General features: G+C 40.0%; 2 protein-coding genes and 1 pseudogene across 2 annotated transcripts in view; all 3 read right to left on the bottom strand.

The window, feature by feature from the left end:
* The window catches only part of CLIC2 (chloride intracellular channel 2), a 30,445-nt gene extending 18,268 nt beyond the window's left edge, over positions 1-12,177 (bottom strand). Inside the window, exons 1-3 of the mRNA XM_028522683.2 lie at positions 11,881-12,177; positions 417-526; positions 166-291 (exon numbers count right to left, since the gene is read on the bottom strand). Coding sequence (XP_028378484.1) covers positions 166-291; positions 417-526; positions 11,881-11,937 — 293 coding nt within the window. The 5' untranslated portion in view covers positions 11,938-12,177. The remainder of the gene's footprint in view (positions 1-165; positions 292-416; positions 527-11,880) is intronic.
* Positions 12,178-20,794: 8,617 nt separating this feature from the next.
* On the bottom strand, positions 20,795-22,817 carry LOC114505719 (annotated as a pseudogene).
* Positions 22,818-23,397: 580 nt separating this feature from the next.
* LOC114505443 (histone H2A-Bbd type 2/3-like) lies at positions 23,398-23,760 on the bottom strand. The gene has a single exon (XM_028523345.2). The coding sequence runs from the start codon at positions 23,755-23,757 to the stop codon at positions 23,398-23,400; it is 360 nt and encodes a 119-aa protein (XP_028379146.1). The 5' UTR covers positions 23,758-23,760.
* Positions 23,761-24,008: the final 248 nt, after the last annotated feature.

Here is a 24,008-nt window from a genome sequence, read left to right as displayed (position 1 = left end):
CTCTAAAAATAAATAAGTAAAATCTTAAAAAAAAGAAAGATTACAAAAGAGAGGTCTGATATTGAAAAGAAACTAGATTTGTAGAAGTAAGAATCCTCAATGTACAATAAATAGGCCAATAAAATAAATTGTATCAAGAACAATAATATCCTGTAAAATGCATACCTTGGAGGAGCCAGTGTCTGCTCTAGAAATTCCTCAATTTTAATGAAGTCTGTTTTCAATTCCTTGTTATACAACAGGAAGGGAGGATTGGCACCTGGGGCTAAGTCCTTCAACTCTTCAGGCTTTCTATGATTAAAAAAAATAAGCAGAGTTAGGCCTCTAGATAAGGCACACATCATACAAACACAAACATTGTATTGGTATCTATCGATTTCAATCCTTAGAATGAAATCTGTCCTGATTTCTCTTACCTGGTCATGTCAACAGTAGTCACATTGAATTTAACTCCTTTAAGCCAGAGGATCATGAAAAGGCGTTGGCAAAAAGGACAGTTTCCAATACTCTCCCCATCACTTCCAGCCTATTAAGATAAAGAAAGGCCTCATTCATTCCTTTTCTCAACAAGTATGTACTGAGTGCCTCCTAGGAAATGAGCTAGTTGCTAGACACAAAGTTAAAAGTCCTTAATCGCATGGATTCTATGATTTGCAGGAAGAGAGAGATAATCAATGGGATGGGAGTAAAAGACAGAAAACTGTGCTTGAACAACAATTAAAATAAAATAAAAAATATTACAAGTGTGATGACAACATAATAATAATAAATTATATATAGTATATAATTATATGAGATATACTAATATGATATATATCCTGGCAATATATACTTATATTATATTATATTATATTATATTATATTATAATCTTATATAAGTACATATTACCAGGATATATATATATATATATAACCATTTCCTATGATGGACATTTTAGATATTCCAAAATTTTTGCTACTGTATTTCAGTAACAAATATTTTTTGGTATATAAGTTGTTCTATCTCTCAGATTATATTTCTAGAGTTAATATTTAAAATGAGAATGCTGAGTAAAAAGTATGTGCATTTTCCATTTTGATAGATCCTGTCAAATTTCCTTCCTGAAAGGTATTTTCCATATATTCATTGGCTGTTTGATTTCCTTATTTTATGAAGTGTTTGTTCATGACAATTTTACATTTTTCTTTTTTTTATAGATAAAGCTCTTTTGATTTTTTAAAAGATTTTATTTATTTTATTTTTAGGGAGGGAAGGGAGAGAGCGAGAGAGAGAGGGAGAGAAAGAGAGAGAGAGAGAGAGAGAGAGAGAAACATCAATGTGCGATTGCTGGGGGTTATGGCCTGCAACCCAGGAATGTACCCTGGCTGGGAATTGAACCTGGGACACTTTGGTTCCCAGCCCATGCTCAATCCACTGAGCTATGCCAGCCAGGGACATTTTTCTATTAAGGTGATGACTTTTCCCTTATTGATTTGGAAAAATTATTTGTATACTAAAGATATTAACTCTTTTTGATACACATTACATATAATTTTTAGGAAGCATGTCTCATGTAAATTTAAATTTTATATGAAAATACATTATTTTTTTCCCTCTGTGCAGTCTAGTTTTTCTGATATGCTTATGTAACCATTATGGATCTATCAAGATTACAAAAAATTCCCTTGTTATTTGGTTTTTCTATAAAGAACTTCTCTCATGTTTTTTTCTACTACCTCTATGATTTAATTTTTGCATTTGTTTCACCTATTTGGAATTTATGTTGGTGTAAGAAGTGTATTGAGACTCCAGCTTTAATATTTTAAATATTTTTTTTACAAATAATTAATAGTTGTCTTAATATCATTCATTAAAAAACCCATCCTTCTCCCACTGATTGAAAACAACATGCTTTTTGGCTTTGAAACTTTATATACACTCGAGTTTATCTGTGGACTCTCTATTCTTCATCCATTCATTTAGTCTCCCAATAAATATCCACTGAACAAATAATTATGTGTTTAGCATAGACCAGACATTAATATGCAAAAAACAGATATTAAAATAAAAATAGCCCCCAAAATTAATGCTTAGATTAAAAAAAATTAAGGACTTTATTTATTTATTTTTAGAGAGAGGGAAAGAGAAGGAGAGAAATATCAATGTGTGTTTGCCATTCATGCGCTCCCAATCAGGGACTTTGGCCCACAACCCAGGTATGAGCCCTGACTGGGAATCGAACAATCCTGTGGTTCATGGGCTGGCACTCAATCCACTGAGCCACACCAGCCAGAGCTAGTTTTTTAATTTTATTATTTATTATTTTTTTATTTTTTTATTGTTGTTCAAGTACAATTATCTCAATTTTCCTCCCACTACACACCCACCCCACCCATCCCTGCCCCCCACCCTCAAACCTACTCCCTTTGACTCTGTCCATGTGTCCTTTATACATATTCCTTAATGGCCCTTCCTCTATTTTACTCCATTAGCCCTCTCCCTCCTCCCCTCTGGTTACTGTCAGTTTTAAACTGAGATAAATTCTTTGAAGGAAGGACATGCATGTTATGAGAATGTGTGAGAGAGAGATGTAGTTTATATGGGATCTGTCAGGGAGGCCTTTCCTGGGAAAGTGGCATTTTAATTGATTTTAAAGGATAGGTAGATATTAAGTAGGTGAATGGTCATGAAGAGGATATTCTAAAAGAGGGATTTGTATGTCCAAAGACCTTGCAACAGGTTTGAGCAGGCATATATTAGGAAGTAAAAGAAGGTCAATGTCACTGGGATTAAGAGAGTAAAGGAGAGAAGAGAAAAATTCAATAAAGTAGGCTACATCAAAGACAAAATCTTCTGTTTTTTTGAAAAGAACTGTTAAGAAAATGAAAACATCTTGCCTTATAAATGTACAGAAATATATGAGTAAAGAAATTTTATAACTCAATAATGGGCTACTGAATTAAAAATGAGCAAGAGATTTGAACACTTTACAAAATGTATACAGATGATAAATAAGGACATGAAAAGATGCTCAACATCATTAGTCATCAGGAAAATGCAAATTAAACACAAAATGAGTTAACATTACACACACATTAGAATAGCTGAAATTAAAAAGACTGATCATATCAAGTACTGGTGGGAATGTGGAGCAACTGGAATTAGCACTATGTTGTTGGGAGTGGAAAATAGTCTAACTGCTTTATAAAGAGCTTATGAAAGTTAAAGATGTTATCTACCATATGATCCAACAATTCTAATCCTAGGTACTAACCCTAGAGAAATGAAAGCATATGGCCATAGAAAGACTTGTCCATGAATGTTTACAGCAAATTTATTCACAATAGCCCCAAACTGGAAACTACCCAAATGTCCTTCAGTGCATTAATGGATAAACATTTACAGTACATCCATACAAGGAAATACTTCAGCAATAAAACAAATGATCTACTGATACACATAATATGGGAAAATGTCAAAATAATTATGCTGAGTAAAAGAAGCCAGACAACAAAAAGAGTACGTACTGTGTGATTCAATCTATAGAAAGTTTTAGAAAATACAAACCAATCTATCCTGACAGAAAGCAGATCAGTGATTGCCTAGCAGGGATGTAGTGGGATAGGATGAAGAAAATTGACTGCATTGATTGACTGCAAAGAGACATAAAGGAACTTTATGGGGTGATGGAAATATTCTGTATTTTAATTGGGGTGGTAGTTACATGTGTGTATATATTTGTCAAGAGTCATTGAATGCACTTAAATGAGTGCACCTTATTTAATGCAAATTATACCTCAATAAAATATATTTAAGTAGAAAAGTTCAAAAAGCAGAACCATAAAACCCTCAAATAAGTGACTGTGAAGGAGTTGCAGGCATTGCAAAGACAAAGGTAAGGGTATGAACATGGAAAGGGGTGCCTGGGAGATGGTGAAGAACCAAGATCATCAGAAGAGAGAAAGTTATGGATCTGACAGGACAGAGTATTGGAAGGGTCATTTGTGTAGATATTAAACTCACCAAGAATTAAGATAGGAATAGTTTTGGAGAGAGCAAGAGTGATCCAAGAACTAAAATATTAAAAAAAAAGGGAGAGTGACCAGAGGTTTGGAAGACTACTATAACAAGGAGGGGAAATGGAGGTAGCAGAATGGTCTGAAAATATGAGTAAGGAGCAAAGATATCTAAAGAACACCTACCCCATGCCCAGGTTCAGTGGTAAGAGGAATGAGGAAGAAAAGGCAGCCACTTCTTCAGAGGGTTATAGCAGATGTAATGTCCTTATGGGAGATTTAGGTTTTAGACACCTCAATCTAAACATGTCCCACACTAAATTTCTTCCTGTTCTTCATACACTGACCTACTTTTTCTTTAGGGCTTCCAAGCCTGTGAAAGTCACTGTCATTTGGTATGGACTGAATTCCTTGCCCTCCTCTAATTCATATGTTGAAACTCTAACATCCAAGGTATTTGGAAGTGAGGACTTTGGGAACTAATTATGTTTAGATGAGGTCATGAGGATGTTTTTTTTTTTTTGAGGATGGGGTTTTTATGATGAGATTATGTCTTAAGAAGAAGAGACCAGACTTCTGGCCAAGATGGAGGCGTAGGTACACACACTGTGTCTCCTTGCACAACCAAAAGAAAGGCAACAAATTTAAAAACAAAGAACAACCAGAACTGCCTGAAAATCGAACTGTATGGAAGTCTGATAACCATGGAGTTAAAGAAGAAACATTCATCCAGACTGGTAAGAGGGCCAGAAATGGGCAGCCGGGCAGAGAGGACTCACGGCAAGGCAGCAAAGAGAGGATCAGGGAGGGCAAGGTAGTGGCTGGTGGAGTGGGTAGTCCCACATTCACATGCAGTTAGACCGGGTGGAACAACTGGGGAGTGAGACAGACCGCTCAGCCCAGGGTCCCAGTGCAGGGAAATAAAGCCTCAAAACCTCTGGCTGAAAAAAACCTGTGAGTGTTGAGGCAGTGGGAGAAACTCCCAGTCTCACAGGAGAGTCAATTGAAGAGACACACAAACCCACCCACCCACCCAGGAGTCAGTACCAAAAGGGCCCAATTTGCTTGTGGGTAGCCATGGAAGTGGCTGAAAGCCAACAGAGAGCTAAGCAAGTGTTGTTGTTCCCTCTCAGACCCCTCCCCAACATACAGCACCACAACAGCGTGATGTGGGTTGCTCCACCCTGGTGAATACCTAAGGCTTTACCCCTTGTACATAACAGGTGTGCCCAGACAAAAAAATAGTGGCCCAAATGAAAGAACAGATCAAAACTCCAGAAAAAATACAACTAAGTGATGAAGAGATACTCTACCTATTAGATGCACAGTTCAAAACACTGGCAATCAGAATGCTGACAGAATTGGTTGAATATGGTCACAAAATAGAGGAAAGGGTGAAGGCTATGCAGAGTAAAATAAAGAAAAATGTACAGGGAACCAACAGTGAGGAGAAAGAAACTGGGACCCAAATCAATGGTTTGGACCAGAAGGCAGAAATAAACATTCACCCAGAACAGAATGAAGAAACAAGAATTTTTAAAAAATGAGGACAGACTTAGGAGCCTCCAGGACAACTTTAAACATTCCAACATCTGAATCATAGGGGTACCAGAAGAAGAGGAAGAGTAAGAAACGGATAACTTATTTGAAAAAATAATGAAGGAGAACTTCCTCAATCTGGCAAAGGAAATAGACTTCCAGGAAGTCCAGGAAGCTTAGAGAGTCCCAAACAAGTTGGACCCAAGGAAGCACACACAAAGGCACATCATAATTACTTTGCCCAAGATTAAAGATAAAGAGAGAATCTTAAAAGCAGCAAGAGAAAAAGACAATTCTTACAAAGGAGTTCCCATAAGACTAGCAGCTGATTTCTCAAAGAAACCTCACAGGGAAGAAGGGGCTAGGAAGAAGTATTCAAAATCATGAAAAGTAAGGACCTACATTCAAGATTCCTTTATCCAGCAAAGCTATCATTTAGAATGGAAGGGCAGATAAAGCGCTTCTCAGATAAGGTCAAGTTAAAGGAGTTCATCATCACTAAGCCTTACTATAGGAAATGTTAAAGGGACTCATCTAAGAAAAAGATTAAATATATGAACAGTAAAAAGACAACAATCTCACAACTATCAACAACTGAACTTATACAAAACAAAAACAAACTAAGCAAACAACTAGAACAGGAACAGAAACACAGAAATGGAGATCGCATGGAGGGTTATCAGTAAGCGGGGAAAGGGGAGAGTGGGGGAAAAGGTGCAGGGAAGAAATAGCATAAATGGTAGATAGAAAATAGACAGGGGGAGGTTAAGAATAATATAGGAAATGGAGAAGCCAAAGAACTTATAGTAAGACTCATGTACATGAACTAAAGTGGGGGAGGAATATGGGTGGGAGGAAGTGTGCCAGGCAGAGGGGAATAAAGTGGAGGGAGGGAAGTGGGACAACTGTTATAGCATAATCAATAAAATATATTTTTAAAAAGAAGAGACCAAAACTCTCTCTTTCTCTCTCTCCTTCCCTCCCTCCCTCTCTGTTATTCAAGGATACAGCCAGAAGCCAGGTATCTATAAGCCAGGAAAAGAGTTCTCACCAGAAACTGATTGTGTCGGTACCTTGATCTTGGACATATAGACTCTACAACTGTGAGGAATGAATATTTCCTATTATAGCCACACAGTCTATGGTATTTTGTTATGGCAGCCTGAGCAGACTAGACACCATCCAACTAGTTAACCAAACTAAAAACTTGGGAATAATCCTTTTGCTTCACTCTGAATATTGAATCCAACTATTAATTCTTGTCAGTTTTACTAATAAATATCTCCAAATAAGTTCAGGTTTCTCATTTGCCATGACTATTACATCATTCATTCATTCATTCAACATTGATTTGATGCTTACTCTCTGTCCAACACTGTTAGGTGCTAGTTTTTTAAGTCCAACCCATTAACATCTCTCATCTCTTGAATCTATTTTTCAACTTTTGCATAAGTTTGTAGAAGGAAATAAAAGGTACTTCACCTTACAGCTGTTTTGATCTGTCATTTCTACTGGTAATGTTATGGTCCAGGAACCCATGGTCATAATTCTAAGTTTTAGGTAAATTTTCCTTTCCCTGGCACTGGGTACAATAAAGAAAATCATACTTATTACTGCTTTTTGTGATGTCATGGAGTGAAGAGGTATGTGAAATGTTAACCAACCTTGGCAGTTGCATTTCTTTTGTAACAGAAATCAGACTAAGGATGCAATCAGAATTGGAGTTAGTGAGTGGAAAGAAACATGATTAGGGTGGGGGGGCAGGAAGAAAAATGGACTCTGATAATAGATACAGCAGGAAGGGTGGATCACCTTTGGCAAAAAGAAAGGCAAAACAGTGAGGTACAGAGGAAATGTAGTAAAGTTTTACAGGAAAACTGTAGGGTTTTTTTTTTCTATTTGTAATATGCTGATTTAAAGTGCCATCAGATTGCTCTGGCTGGTATGGCTCAGTGGATTGAGGGCCAATCTGAGAACCAAAGGGTCGCTGGTTCAATTCCCAGTTGGGACACATGCCTGGGTGGCAGGCTGGGTCCCCAGTACAGGGTGTGCAAGAGGCAGCTACACGTTGATGTTTCTCTCCCTGTCTTTCTCCCCCTTTCCCCTATGTCTAAAAATAAAATAAATACAATCTTCAAAAAAATAATAAGCTGCCATCACATAAAATTTTAGGATGTGAATTTCCCAGCCTGATTTATGAATTATCTCCCTCATAAGTGTCTGTAGCTGGCAAAGACAGGATGTGGTCCTTTAGCAAAACAACTTATTTCTCTTTGTGTTTCTGATCTAAGTTTGTAAACATAAAAATAATAAAAGCCACAATATTTGACATTTATTAAGTGTTAACTATGTTAACAACTTCTGTATTTTACATATTTGTTTCATTTAATCCTCACATTAAAGATGATTCTGTGAGGTAGGTTGTATTATTACTTGTGTTTTACAGATGAGGAAATTGAGACTCACAGAAACTGACTTGCTCAAGTACACTCATCTAGACAATTGATGACATTATGTACTTTTTTCATGTAGTAAATCCAGTACTGTCTATTCCAGAACCCACACACTTTAACACTGTTTTCTCTCATCTAATAGTTTTGTTGGATCTGTTGACTGTTCTGTAACAACCAATTTGTATTTCTTAATCTCTTCACCTTTTTCATCCATCCTCCAATCCCACCTCCCATCTGGCAACCATCAGAATGTTCTCTGTATCTGTGAGTCTGTTTCTCTTTGGTTTGTTTATTTTGATTTTTAAACACAATTGTTGTATTTTATTTTATTTTGTTTTATTTATTTTATTTTATTTCATTGTTCAATTACAGTTGTCCCACCTTTCTCCCCCTTGATTACCCCAACCCTGTCCCCTCAAATCCCACAGTCAATCCCCCCCCCCATTGTCTGTGACCACGAATCTTCTATTCCTGTTCTTTTGCTTGCTCCTTCCCCTTCTCTCCCCTGTTTCTCCCCTTACCCCTCCCCTCTGGTCACTGTCATTTTGTTCTTTATTTCTATGTGTCTGGTTCTATTTTGCTCACTTGTTTGTTTGTTGATTAGGGTCCACTTATAGGTGAGATCATATGCTATTTGTCTTTTACTACCTGGTTTATTTCATTTAGCATAATGCTCTCCAGTTCCAACCATGCTGCCACAAAGGGTAAGAGTTCCTTCTTGGAGCTCCTACCCTTTGCAACAGCATGGATGGAGCTGGAAAACATTATGCTAAGTGAAACAAGCCAGGCAGTGAAAGACAAATACCACATGATATCACCTTTAACAGGAACCTAAACAACAAAACAAAGAAGCAAAATATAACCAAAGACACTGAAATAGGGGACAGACTGACAGTGACCAGAGGGGAGAGAAGAGGGAGTTTCAAGGGAGAATGGGTAGGGTTTACAGGAACATAGGACACATGGACAAAAACTAGGGGTCGGTGGTAATGGGAGGGAAGTAGGGAGGGTTGGGTGGGTGGGCTGGAATGGGAGTAAAAGGGAGAAAACTGTACTTGAACAATGATTAAAATAAAATTAAAAAAAAGATTAGCATTTTCCTACATGCCAAAAATATAAAAGGGCTGGAAAATTAATAAACTGCTTTTATTTATCTTAAAAAAGAGCTCTTTCTTTCTTTCTGCTGCATAGTATTCCATTATGTAAATGTACCACAGTTTTTTGATCCACTCATTTACTGATGGGCACTTAGGCTGTTTCCAGCACTTGGCTATTGTAAATAATGCTGCTGTGAACATTGGAATTTTTTATTAATCAGTTGTAATATTTCTAAGAGAGTTTGAAAATGGTGTGGACATTCAGAGGAGAGTATCATTTCTTTCTTTTTTGCCACATAGACAAAATATTTTGACAAAATATTACATTCAGAATTTTGGCCCAAATATTAGATGCTATAATGTTACGTATAAACCTACTGCAATTTAATTTTAGAGTGTTTGATAGAAAACACAAAATCTTCATTTAACAATGAACAGCAAACCAATAAGAAAAACTCCACATTTAGAGAAAATAAAATGTATTAGAAAAACTTTTGATTTTAGTGATTTGAGGAAATTCCATATTGTTTTCAACAGTGGTTGCACCAGTCTGCAATCCCACCAACAGTGCACTAAGGTTCCCTTTTCTCCTAAACCTCTCCAACACTTGTTGTTTGTTGCTTTATTACATGGATATAAATCTTGCCCAAATCATACAGAGCTGAAAGGCAGTGTTTCACAGACTACATGGAACACATAGGTGGTGTGATATAACTTCTTAATTATGATAGGAAAGTGCTTACTCTTATAGGAATGTCATCAGGGCATGGGGAAGAAGTTGTAATAGGGTTTTAAGCTATAGCCAGAGGTGACTGGGGAAATCACAGACCCATTTAGAACAATACCACATTATTTATAAATGAGATACCATTGGTAAATAGCAGTGCTTTTAAGTTACTCATTAACATTTTTCATCTCTCTCAATTTCTGCATCTCTTTCACTATCTTTTATTAAACTTCTAGAGATCTGTGTAACACATCTTAAAGCAAATGAAAGCAAAACAAAGGCCTGGACAGGATAATACTCGAGATTCTTCCAGAAAATCTTTAATTTGTATCAGTATCATTATATAAGCTTACATTTAAATATTGCATCTTATACAATTCTGAAAAGTTTTTCAAAAAAGCCTTCCAAATGTAAAACAATTGAATAAAATTTGACATAGCTATTTTAAAGTATTGGAATCTTAACTCTGCCATTCACTAGCTTTGTGACCTTGGACAAAGTTACAGTTTGTATGAAAGAAAAACTTTAGTTACCCCTAGTTGGGATTGCTAGATATAAAAGGCCAGTTAGAAAGTTAAGGCTTATTTATATCATGTCTGAGAAGTCACATGTTTTGCTAGAATCCAGAGATAGGAGAAGTAGTTCCTATGCCCCATGGTCCAGCAAACACTTATTTGAATTACTTTGCGATGCAAGAATTCAAAGTCTCTGTCCTATAATTTTGAAAAGGCTGATTGATTATGTCCTTGGTGTAGATATGTGACCAATTGTTAAATATTTTAACAATTGTAAAAATATTACTTTGGCTAACTGAAGTTTAAGCTAACATTTGATAAGCATACATTATTTTATCTCTTTGTATGCCATCAAGAAGAGAAATAGTTTTAGAAGCAAGTTACTTAAAATCTGTTGTCTTAGCTTACTTACCTAGAGATGATGAGGACAACATTACTACAATGATGAGTACTACTAGCATTGTTACTGCTGATCTGCTATTACCACTACTATTATATCCTCTAAGTTGTTGTTAGCACTAAATGAGACAATATATGTAAATAGTTTAAAAAGCACCAGGCATGATACAAGAGTTTGTTGTTATTAACAAACTATAGAAATGATCCCTGAAAGTACCCATGGACAAAGACAATGGGGAGGGGAGGATTAAATATGGGAGGTGAGGGTGGGTATGGAAGGGGGGAGTAATTGGGGTAAATGGGGACAACTGTAATTGAGCAACAATAAAAAGGAGTTTGTTGTTATTATCATCCTGAATACTTCTAATAGTTGATGAAAGTATAGAGAAAAAATAGTTAATATAAGCAGGGATTTAAGAAACTGTAATTTCTACTTGGAATATCCCCTACATAATTATTTTTCTTGATGAGCTAATTTAGAAACACATGTTTCTTTCTCCTGCTTTAGGGGTTTTCCAAAGGGCTTTTCTGAAAAGTTAAGACAAAAAAAAATACCAAGACAAACCATAAAGAGGAAGCATAGCATTCTAAAATGCCGTCTCCTCACATAACAGGCACATAGACTGTTGGCTTTTTCTCCTATAGTGTCTGTGTGGCCCTGTTGTGATGTTTGTCCATTGTGGGAGAATTTTAGAAAGCTCTGTCTGGGCCATGTGTGGGAATGGGGCTCTCAGGCTATTGTTGGACTTCTCCATTTAGGCCTCTCAAAACCTATTTCATAAAATATAGATTGTGAGAGCTGGAAAACCCTTAAGGATCATTTATTCAACATCCTTCATTATATAGATGGAGAAACAAAAGTTGAGATGGGGGGAAGGATTTGTCCAGGTTAGCCACTAAGAAAAGAATTTAGTTACTCTATCAACTTGTCTATTATTCTTTCCACCATTTCCTTGCTTTCTGCAGGTGAGATGTCTACCTATCATTATTTAAGAACAACTAAACACCAAGGCATCATTCTAGGACTCAGAATAGAAATACAACTAAAAAATTATTTCTTATTGCTAGCACAAATGTTGACTTTTTTTGAAGGTGAAGTCCAGTGTCAAAAAATACTATATTCTGTATTTTATTATTATAATTAGAAAACTTACCTTCACGAAAAGCTCAATTTCAGGGTCTGCTTGAATGTTGGACCTCAGGTCTGCCATCTTTCTGTTTTCACTGCCAGTTGTCAGTCCCTGACTTCTGCACAGTCCACAATACTTGTGAATTCTTTTCTTCAAATTTTATCCAAAAGCTCAAATAAAGTTGGTGCTTTAAGAGCACAATCCAGTTTTTAATGGACTGAGTCAGGGCTGGGACTAACTTTTTCTTCTCAAGAGGTGGGAGGCAAAGAATTCTAGATGCTTGAGAGCAACTCTTGAATTCGTTTTCCTTCCTCCTCTTGAATTAAGGCGGAGCCAAAGGGGTGTGCACAAACTGGCTAGCTAAAAGGGTGGGGGTGTTTCCACAGAGGTTTCAATGCTATGAGTCAGCACAGAAGGAAACAAACACACACAAACACACACATGCAGTTCTGGCTTCTATATATCAAGTACACCAGATGTTCTCTAGACTCCCTTCGAGTCCTGGGCTCCATGCCCAGAATATGGCCTCGTACTGCTGTTCCTGTAACCTGACAGCAACAAAAAGCTCTTCCAGGAAAAGGGCCAGAAATGACTTGGGTTTTATCATTGGAAAGGATGTTTATCTAACGGTATGACTAAAAGGGGTTTAAAAAAGTGTACTTCATCAAATGTCTACACCCCCAATTCTTCTGCTTACACAGTGAGATTTCCCTTCTGGGTTGCAAATTTCACTTCTCTTCTTAACCAGAGAATATTCCCTGGGTTGGTTGAGCCTGGGGGCGTCTTCTCAGTGCCCTACCTCATTCTTTATTTCTGGAAAGTGTGGACTGAAATGGATCATACCATTTTTTTTGCATCTGTGCTAGGAATCACAAGCATTTGTCTATCTCTGTTTGTCAAACCTAAGAACAGCAGTAAAATATCCAAACTTCACCTGGGGACTTCAGTCTTTATGGAAGTTGTGTTTTCTGACTTCCAGGAAGGGGCAGGGTTGGGGGGCTGATTTAATAAACTTCTTTTGTAGGAAGAGTCTCTCTGGTTGGAGCCAAAATGATCCACCAGTTGGGAACTTTTGTGACCTTCTTTCTGCAACACCAAACATTCCCCATGCTTGTACAGATTGTACATGCACCTGCCATTGACTTCATGTAAAGGATTTATAGACTAAGAGGCTTCTGGCAAAGCCTCATCTGTGCCACACCTGCAGGTTCTAGACAAGGAATGGCTGACATGAAAGTGGGTGTCCTTCAGGGCATAGGATCTGACGATTTCCCAAATGGCTGATAAATAAATGAGAGGGAAATTGTGATAGACGTCTGCCGGGCCAGTCTTGAGGGTGGGTTTAGGACTGGCTGTTTGGCAGGACCTGGGGAGTGCTTTGGCCATATTTTACTCTGTTCATTCACTCTTTTACTCCAAAGACAATCAATGAACGCTTACTCCATGCCAGGATGCTGACCCACTCACTGAGATTGGCAGCACAGGGGACAGTACCTTTGGGAGGACAACAGGAATTCCACTTGAAGCATGCTAAGTCTGAGGCATCCTCACTCTTGCCCATTCCCTGTATCTAATCAGTACAAAATGTTGTCACATCTGCATCTTGCATATTTTTTTAATTTTAATTGTTGTTCAAGTACAGTTTTCTGTCTTTTACTCCTATCCCAACCCATCCCCCCAGCCCTCCCCATGCATCCTGCATATTTTTAAAACTCATCAACTTCTGTTTGCCCTCGCCTGCTATTCCAAATTTCAAGACAAAATCATTCTTCTTTAGTAATTTTTAAATTTTCATTTTAAAAGACCCAAAACATTGCTTGACCCTGAGCCCTCATGGGAAAACCACTGCTCCTACCACACCACAGCAGCAGCAGCAGCAGCGGCAACATACAACAGCCTAATGAGCTTTGCATGATCCCTGATATGCTGTCTAAGAGATGAGCTTTTCTTCTCTGCTTTCCAAGTTGCTTTAACAATTTTATTTTGAGACATAATTTACATACCATAAAACTGACTTATTTTAAGTGTACACATCAAGGGCTTTTAGTAAGTCTGTTGAGTCGTGCAACCTAATCACCACAATTTTAGATATTTCCATCACCTCAATTACACCTCTCTTAACCATGTGCAGTTAATCCCCATTACCAACCCCAGCCCTTGGCAACCAATAATCTGCTTTCTGTTCCTATTGATTTGCCTAGCCTGGACATTTCATATAAATTGAATCATACAGTATGTGGTCTTCTGTGACTTGCTTCTTTTATTCATGAAGCTTTCAAGGTTCATCCATGTTGTATAATGTATCAGTACTTTTTTATTGTTGTTCAAGTACAGTTGTCTCCAATTTTCCGCCACCACTTTCCCCTGCTCCAACCACCTCCACCTCCTACCCTCAAACATTTCTCCTTTTGGCTTTGTCCATGAGTCCTTTATACATGTTCCTTGATGACCCTTTCCCTTCTTCCCCTATGATCCCCTTCCTCCCTCTCCTCTGGTTACTGTCAGTTTGTTTTTTTATTTCAATGTCTCTGGTTATATTTCACTTGCTGATTTGTTTTGTTGATTAGGTTCCACTTATAGGTGAGATCATATGGTATTTGTCTTTCACTGCCTGGCTTATTTCACTTACCTTAATGCTTTCCAGTTCCATCCATGCTGTCTCAAAGGGTAGGAGCTGCTTCATTCTTTCTACTACGTAGTATTCCATTTTGTAAATGTACCATAGTTTTGTGATCCACTCATTATTAGTGGCACCTAGGTTGCTTCCAGCACTTGGCTATTAAAAATTGTGCTGCTATAAACATTGGGTGCATAGATTCTTTTGAATTAGTGTTTCAGGATTCCTAGCGTATAACTCCAGCAATGGAATTGCTGGATGAAAGGCAATCCCATCTTTAGTTTTTCCAGGAAATTTAATTCTGTTTTCCACAGTGGGTGCACCAGTCTGCATTCTCACCAACAACGTGCCAGGGTTCCCTTTGCTCCAAACCTCTCTATTACTTGTCGTTTGTTGATTTGTTTATGATGGCCATTCTGATAAGTGTGAAGTGGTATCTTATTGTGGTTTTAACTTGTATCTCTCTGATGGCTAGTGATACTGAGCATCCTTTCATGTGATTCTGGGCCCTCTGTATGTCCTCCTTGGAGAAGTGTCTTTTCAAGTAATTTGCCCACTTTTTTTTATTGGATTGGTGGTCTCCACTCTTCCTGGAGTGGAGTTGTGTGAATTCTTTATATATCTTGGAGATCAAACCTTTGTCTGACGTATGTATCATTTGGAAACATATTTTCCCATATGGTCAGTTCCCTTTACATTTTGTTGATGTTTTCTTTAGCCATACAGAAGCTTTTTAATTTGATGTTAGTCCCATTTGTTTATTCTTTTCTTTATGTCCCTTGCTCTTGAGGACATATCGGTGAAAATATTGCTGCATGGAATATCTGAGATTTTCCTGCCTATGTTCTCCTCTATGACTTTTATGGTATCACAACTTATATTTAAGTCTTTTATTCACTTTGAATTTATTTTTGTGTATGGTGTGAGTTGGTGGTGGAATTTCTCTTTTTTGCATGTAGCTGTCCAGATCTCCCAACACCATTTGTTGAAGAGGCTATTTGTATTCTATTCTATGCTTCATTCCTGTTTGTTGAATATTAATTGACCATAGACACTTGGGTTTATTTCTGGGCTCTCTATTCTGTTCCATTGATCTGTGTGTCTGTTTTTATGCCAGTGCCGGACTGTTTGATTACAGTGACCTTGTAATATAGTTTGATGTCAGGTATTGTTACCCTTCCTGCTTTGTTCTTCTTTCTCAAAATTGATGTGCCTATTTGGGATTATTTATGGTTCCATATAAATTTTTGAAATCTTTTTGTATATCTGTGAAATATGTCATTGGCATTTTAATAAGGATTGCATTGACTCTATTAATTGCTTTGGGTAGTATGGACATTTTGATGATGTTAGTTCTTCCAGTCTATTAACACAGTATATGCTTCCATTTATTTGTGTCTTCCTTAATTTCTTTCTTCAGCATTGTGTAGTTTTCTGGGTACAGGTCTTTTACCTCCTTTTTTAACTTTATTCCCAGTACTTTATTTTTCTTGTTACTATAGTAAATGGTTTTACCCCTCATTTCTATTTCTGATAAATTGTTTTTGTTGTACAATTATGCTTTTGACATCTGAATATTGACTTTGTATCTGGCTGCTTTGCCAAATACACTTGTTAGATCAAATAGTTTTTTGGTAGAGTTATAAGGTTTTCTATGGACACTATCATGTCATGTGCAAACAATGACAATTTTACTTTCTCCTTTCTAATTTGGATGCCTTTTGTTTCTTTTTCTTGTCTGATTGCTGTGGCTAGGACTTCCAATACTATGTTCAATAGAAGTGGTGAAAGCGGACATCCTTATGTTGTTCCTGACCTTAGTGGGAAGGCTTTTAGTGTTTGCCCATTGAGTATGATGTTGGCTGTAGGTTTCTCATATATGGCCTTTATTATACTGAGGTATGCTCCCTCTATTCCCAATTTGCTGAGTGTTTTTAATTGTAAGTGGGTTCTGTACTTTATGCAATCCTTTTCAGCATCTGTTGACATGATCATGTGATTTTATCTTTCATTTTGATTTGCAAATATTATACCATCCTTTCTTCCCTGTGATGAATCCCACTTGATCATGGAGTATGACCTTTTTAATGTATTGCTGGATTTGATTTGGCAATATTTTGTTGAGGATTTTAGCATGTATGTTCATCAGCAATATTGGCCTGAAGTTTTCTTTTTGTTGTGTCTTTATCTGGTTTTGGAATTAGGATAATAATGGCCTCATTAGAAGAGTTTGGGAACCTTCCCTGTTTTTGAATTTTTGAAATAGTTTAAGGAGGATAGGAGTTCTCTTCCCTAGATATTTTGTAAAATTCTCCTTTGAAGCCATCTTGTCCAGGGCTTTTGTGTGCCTGGAGTGTTTTGATTACTGATTCCGTTTCACTAGCTCTTATCAGTTTTTCAAGCTTTCTGTTTCTTCTTGATTCAGTTTTGGAAGATTATATGCTTCTAGAAATTGTTCATTTCAACCAGGTTGTCAATTTTTTTTTGCCACATATTTGTTTGTAGTAATTTTTGACAATTCTTTGTAATTCCTTGTTATCAATTATAATTTCTCTTCTTTCATTTCTGATTTTATTCATTTAGGACCTGTCTCCTTTTTTTCTTAATAGTCTGATTAAAGGCTTGTCAATTTTGTTTATGTTTTCAAAGAATCAGCTCCTGGATTTATTGATCCTTCGGATTGTTCTTTTAGTCTCTGTGTCATTTAATTCTGCTCTGATCTTGGTTATTTCCTTCCTTCTACTTGCTCTAGGCTGTCTTTGTTGTTGTTCCTCGAGTTCTTGTAGGTGTAGGGTTAGGTTGATTATTTGAAATGTTTCTATCTTTTTAGGTAAACCTTTATTGCTATGAACTTTGCTCCCAGACTGCCTTCACTGTGTCCCATAGGTTTGGGGCTTTTGTGTGTTCATCATTATTTTTTATGTAAGCTTTACTTTTTTCCTCTTTGTTTTTCTTTGAAAAATATTGGGAAAACTCCAGATTAATCGTCTTTAGCTAGCAAGAGTTAACTCTCTTCAGTTCTACTCTGTCTGTTTGTGTCTTAGTGTACTTTCTTTTTGATATCTGCAGTAATATTGTATTCTAGCCTGAATAGAATTCTACTGATATGGCTGCGTTTTCCTCTTCTCTCTGCCAGATTCTCTTGCATTACCAGATTCTCTGGCATTGCTAGATTAGCCAGCTACCTGGTGACAGGTTGATTATATTGGACCACATCTTTCAGGTAAGGGGCAGTGTTTTCTCCTCACTGGAATAGATCCTAATTCTGAATATATATTTCTCTTCTCATCCCTGCATACAATTCTTCAGTCCAAACTACCATTCATGGAGTTACGAAATACCTTATCCACCGTCATTGTATTCCACCCACACTGCTTCTTATGAAGGAACACTTAACAGCAAATGAAGTGCAGCAATGGGCCCACATTCATAGAATTTACTGATCTTACCATACTCTCCAACATCCTGAAGCAACTGGATTTCTAGAACAGTGGAATGGCCTTATGAAGACTCATTTGCAGCATCAACTAGTTGGCAATACCTTGCAGGGCTAGAGAAAGTTTCTCCAGAATGACGTTTTTCCAATAGCCAGGATACTTGGTCCAGGAATCAAAGGGTAAAAATGAGATTAGCACCACTCACTATTACTTTTAGTGACCCAGTAGCAAAGTTTTTGTTTCCTGTCCCTGAAACCTTATGCTCACCTGGCTTAAAAATAGTTGCCGAAGGATAAATATTTCAGTTAGTAGACACAGGAATGATTCCATTGAACTGGAAGTTAAGACTGACACTTGGCTACTCTGTGCTTCTCATGCCTATGAATCTATAGGCAGAAAAGGGAGTTGCTATGCTGGCTGGGGTGATTAATCATGACTACCAAGGGGAAGTTGTACTACTGCTCCACAGTAAGTAATGGAGGTAAGGACTGCCATGTCTGGAGTATGGAAGATCCCTTACAGTATCTCTTAGTATTACTTACCATTCTCTGTGGTTAAAGCCAATGGAAAACTATCATAACCAAATTCAGGCAGGGGTAGTATACTAATGTTCCATAGTCTTGAGAAATGCAGCTTGGGTTACTCCACCAGCTAAAGGACCACAATCAGTTGAGGTACTTGCTGAGGTCAAATGTGATATAGGAAAGACAGTGAAAGGGGTAATTATGAATATCAGTTAGGACCACGTGACCAGTTACAGACATAAGTAATGTAATTGTCATGAGCATTCCTTTTTTATTTTGTTATCAATGTTTGTGAATGTTTCTGTGCATAAAATTTTTCTTCCCTCTTTTATCCTAGCATATAAAATCTATTGACTTTATATCATAGTATTTAAGTATTTATAACTTTAAATGATATTATTTAAGTTTCTGGATGTCAAGGAAAAGAGTAAACATTACCCAAGGACTTTAAATCTTCAACTAGGAAAAGGGTTATTGCAATTTTGTTTGTACACAGGGTAATTGTATCATATTAGGTCAAAGTAGGACCTTGTTATTTTCCTTTTGGGGAGTTTCAGTATGTTTTAAGATGTATCTGTGTGCCAAGTTGCTAAAGGGTATACTTGTGATTATCACTTTTATGTGCAAACTTGGCTAGTCCACAGTATCCAGATATTTGGTAAACATTATTGTAAATGTACTGTGAGGGTATTTTTTAGTTGAGTTTAAAATTTAAATCAGCAGACTTTGAGAATGGCTGTGGGCCTCATTAAATCCATTAAAAGCCTTAATAGAAAAAGAATGGACAACTGTGTGGGGATTGACTGTGGGAGCAAGTGGTGGGTTGGGTGGAAGAGGGCAAATGGGAAAAATTGAGACAACTATAATGGAATAAACAAGAATTAAAAAAGGAAAAAAAGAGTGACTTCCTTGGAAAAAGAGGAAATTTCACCTGCAGATGCCTCTGGACTCCAACTGCACCTCTTTTTTTTTGAGTCTCTAGCCCGCTTTGTAGATGTTGGACTTTCCAAGCTTCCACTCACATGAGATTGGAAAGATAGACAGATATATATATATACATATATATATATTGTGTGTGTGTGTGTGTGTGTGTGTGTATATATATATATATAGAGAGAGAGAGAGAGAGAGAGAGATTGATTCTGTTTTTTTGTTTGTTTGTTTTGTTTTGTTTTTTGTATGTCTGGAGAACTCTGATCAATACTGCTTGTATACTTAATACCTGGGTCTCTGGTAATTCCTCCCCCACTGCATCCACCGCCTCAATGCAAGGAATTTGGACCAGATCCCTAAGGGTATATTTCTTAAGTCCAAATCAAATACTATCACCAGTCTCATTACATAATTCTTAAGTGTTCCTGTCATAAGACAGTAAGGCAGCAGGCCGGACTTGCAGCCCAGGGTGAGAGGAGTGTACCAGGAAAAGCAAAAGCATATAGGAGCATGCACCCTTACCACTTTTTCAGTAAACTGGACTAGGTTCTTTGGGCCCCAATGGACCTTTCCTGGCAGCCAAGTGAGAACACAGGAATCATGGCTCAATCTGTCTCAAATAGGTGTGTCCTGTAGATCCTTACTTATTTCTTCCACACTGTTGAAACAGAAGTAGAAAAGAATACCCCAAAAGTCCCACCCATTTTAGGGCACTTAACTCATAGTGACAACTGTCCACATGCCCCCCAAAATGCAAAATGAAAATCTACCCCCAAACTGTGTCCTCAGATCTCATCCCAAAAGATTAGTAGTGTATACAACTTTAGCCTAAATGGGTGCATTTCCCCAAAGCTGAATGATTGAGTCAGATACTCTGAGGAGTGATTGTTAATCACTCTCAAAAGTGTGAAGAAAATAAAACTGAATTAGAAAAAAACAGCTAAATTGGTTTGCATGTAGCATTTTGACCAAAAAGCCTTGAAAAGTTAGTATTTTTTAACAGAATGCCATCATGTTATCATATACACAATCACACAACACCAAAGAACTGTGCTGATTTCACATTGTTGAGTTAAATAAGAGTTACAGAAAGATTCCTACTACAAATAAAAGATTATGGGTACTCTCAGAATAGAATCAGACATGTGAATTCCAATGCATACCTGACACATTTGTGTCGGACCTCCATTTTCCTCCAACCACACTCTCAACCCACGATTGCACCAGACACATTTGCTTTGCAGCTGTTTAAGTAAATGATCTCTGTGGACTCATTGTCTGGGATATTGTATACAAGGTACACTGTCAATTTTAAATAAATAAGTACATCTTGGAATTGAAAGAGAACTATCTGTTCCTGCTTTCTGCATCCTGACAAGTATCTAAGTTATTCCCATGTTATAGATGAAGTAAATATAAACCACAAGTCAGGATTATTAGAATGGCTTTATCATGGATTTAGGGCTATAGCAACAATGTATGGAATACCATGTATACGTATGGGGTGGATAAAACAGAGGAGAAACTGGGTGATCACATAGATATAGAAACACTCCAAGAAATTAACCACAGTAAAAAAATCACATAGCTTAAGTATTTAGACAGCTGTACAAAATAAAATCCTGAAAATCAAACAAAGATTTGGGGGTAGGGGCACGGACAAGTCGACTTGGGTGGAAGAGGAAAGGGATAAAGCATTCTCATTTTTATGTTGCAGTTTTTGGGAAGAGAGCCACTTGCTCTATTCAGATCCTATTATATTGTTTATTCTCCCACTATTATGGAAATAAGTCTCTGGGATACAGTAATTTTCAGTCAACTAAATTCCTGTGGTGGCAAGAAGAATAAGCTAAACAAAAGTAGAATCATTGGGTCAATGTCTTTTATTTCCCTCCAAAGGCAAAGGTGGATGTGTGAGGTTGGTAACAGGCAAAGCTACTTGGTTAATATGATTAATCGGAACTCGTCCTGAGGGGGAGATGGTTTCTCACAGAACAAGGTGAAGGAGGTGGTTCTGCTTGGCACTCAACAGTGGCCACATCTCCACCTGCAGCGATTTGAGGGCTTCCGTGTCCTTTTCATGGGTAGCCATGACCAAGGACTGGAGCAACAGAAAGAGCTCCTCTGGAAGCTGGCCATTGGTCTCTTGCCCATGGCTGTCGAAAGCCTCCCAGGAGTACTTCTCCAAGGTGTAGACATGCTCCGGGAGGAGTTTGGCTAGCGGTGGTTGCAGGAGCACCAGCAACATGCGGGGCACCTTGCAGCGGACCACCACCTCCCAGAAGGCACCAAGCAAGGCACCAGAGGGCGTGGCCACAAAGCGGGCATTCCGACAGACAGCGCACAGCGTGGTGGGTTGGGCCCCAGCCACACCACGACCAAGCTGGAGCATAGGTGGCTGTGGCTGCAGCTGTACCTGTGAATGCAGCTGCAGCAGGGGTGGCGGAGGCCGCATCGGGTGGCTGCCATGCTCCTGCGCCAGGCATTGCATGCGCGTGAAGAGCGCCAAGGCGCCATTGTAGTCACGCGCTAAACAGCTGACAGGAGGCGGTGTCCCCGAGCGAGTGAGGCGTGGCCAGGGGCAGCTGGGGCAGCTGCAGGTGGGCGGCGCACTGGACACAGGCAGCGGCCAGCTGACCCAGGTCGCGGAGGGCGGCGGCCAGCTCCAGGCAGAGGGCAGCAGCGGCAGCTGGCTGGCCCAACTCAAGGTGCAGGCACACAACGGCACCCAGGGTGCTGGCAGCTGCCTGCAGCGGTTCCCCGTAGGCAGCGGGGCAGATAAGGTGCTGGCGCGGGGTCTGGCTCCTGCCACAGGAAGAGGTGGGCGGCCTCGGTGAGGGCCAGAGCTTCCCCGGCCCAGCCCGTGGAAGAGCGGCTGATGGCAGCGCGCAACCGCCAGCTGGCACCAGGCCGCATAAGGCAGGCACTCCTGGGTGTGCAGCTCTCGGCCCAATTGTCCGAACTGCTCCTCAGCGTCCACCAGGTTAGGCTTCCACAGGAACTGCTTTTTCAGTTTGTTCAACACCTGGCGATACCTGGCCAGGAAGTCCCCGGCATTGGGCCCCGGGCCCAAAAAGCCACCCAGGCTAGCAGCGGATGCCTTGCCGCCATGTTCCCAGCCCGAGGGCTTCCGCTGAGCAGACGTTACCAGGGCAGGCTGCTAACTGCGACCTGACCTGCATCCTGCTTCGGGCTATGCGTAAGCGCCAGCACAGGATCTCGCAATAGAAACCCGTGCCCCCTCCTGGCAGTATGATAAGGAAATCTCGGGCTCCTGGGACTAGGCCTTGAGCAGTGCTAAAGGCATAAACAAGTCACGGATCCTGGGGCGGGGCCTGGCCAAACACCGTCTGTTTCTAGATGACAGCTCGTTACCTCGGTTGCTGTGGTCTCTCCCAGCACCTCTAGGAAAACAGGACCAAAACTAAACTTGTGATCCCACGTCACCATCATTCCGATTTTGCATCTGTCTTGATTGCCTTCCACCCCCACTCCTCAATCTTCCCTTCCATCCACTGCCCCGCTGGAGGCCATGCCAAGCCCTTTGTCCCCTCCTCCATCCAGCACCCGAGTTGGCATGACACAGTCACCTTATCACGATGCCTTAGTCACGGTCTGGGTACTCCACCCCAATGAATACCATCCTTTGGGGGACTTTGATGGGCTTTGACTTGCTCAGAGGCCGTGGGGGAGTCTTCCTCACCCCATCCTCACAGCCATCTCAGGCAGCCTCTCCCACCCAGGGCCACGGCCTGCACTGTCACCCCCAGAGGCCGCTCCTCTCGCCATCCCTGATTCCACCCTCACCCACCAGCAGACACCACCCCGCCCCGATCCCTCCAAGGAGTTCAGTCTCTCAACCACCACGCAGACACAGTGACCGAAGCAGGCACATGGGTTTCTTTCAAGTGTAAACAGTTTATTTTCAATGACTTTGCCCAAGGCACCAGGCAGGCACGGGCTACTTGGGCTGCGAACAGGCCTGACGCCCTGGGGTTGAGGCCCGGAGAAGCCACGTCCTGTTGGGCAGCTACTGCCAGCCCGGGGCCACTTGGGAAACAGTGGTGCTCCCAAAGAAGACACTGAGCAGCGCGTTGTTGTGGATGGCCATGTCCACGAGCTGTGGGGTGATGCGCCTGCAGCCGCTTCTCTGGGCCTCGTTCCCGGCCAGCTGCAGGACCGTGGCGGTCAGATACTGCACGATGGCCGCAAGGAACACGGGTGCAGATGGGGTCAGATGCTGGGCGTAGTGGCCTTCGCGCAGGAGGCGCTCCAGGTGGCTGACCGAGAAAAGCAGCTCAGCTCTGGCGGTGCGGGTGCGGGTGCGGGTCCGCCTCTGGCGACGGTGACCGGTACCGGACGACCCCCTACGGCTCCTTCGACCAGGCATGCTGGGCGTTGGGTGCTCTTGGTCCCACCGGCGTAGCTCTGCAGTGCGCTGCGGGGTGCTGCGGGGTGCGGCAAGGTGCGGCAAGGTGCGGCAAGGTGCGGCAAGGTGAGATTGGGCAGTTGGTCCCAACCTCCCTAGATGGCTGGTACACAGGTTCCTACTGCGTATCCTAGCAACCACAGACTGGCCCCTGGTTGGTGGAGGCGCATGCTGTGTGACACAGGCGTTCCATGAGGTCACCACTTTCCCAT

This window comes from Phyllostomus discolor, chromosome X (genome assembly GCF_004126475.2).
Source record: "Phyllostomus discolor isolate MPI-MPIP mPhyDis1 chromosome X, mPhyDis1.pri.v3, whole genome shotgun sequence".
Lineage (NCBI taxonomy): Eukaryota > Metazoa > Chordata > Mammalia > Chiroptera > Phyllostomidae > Phyllostomus > Phyllostomus discolor.
The sequence above is the reverse complement of the archived record's forward strand: the minus strand, read 5'-3'. Positions and strand labels throughout refer to the sequence as shown.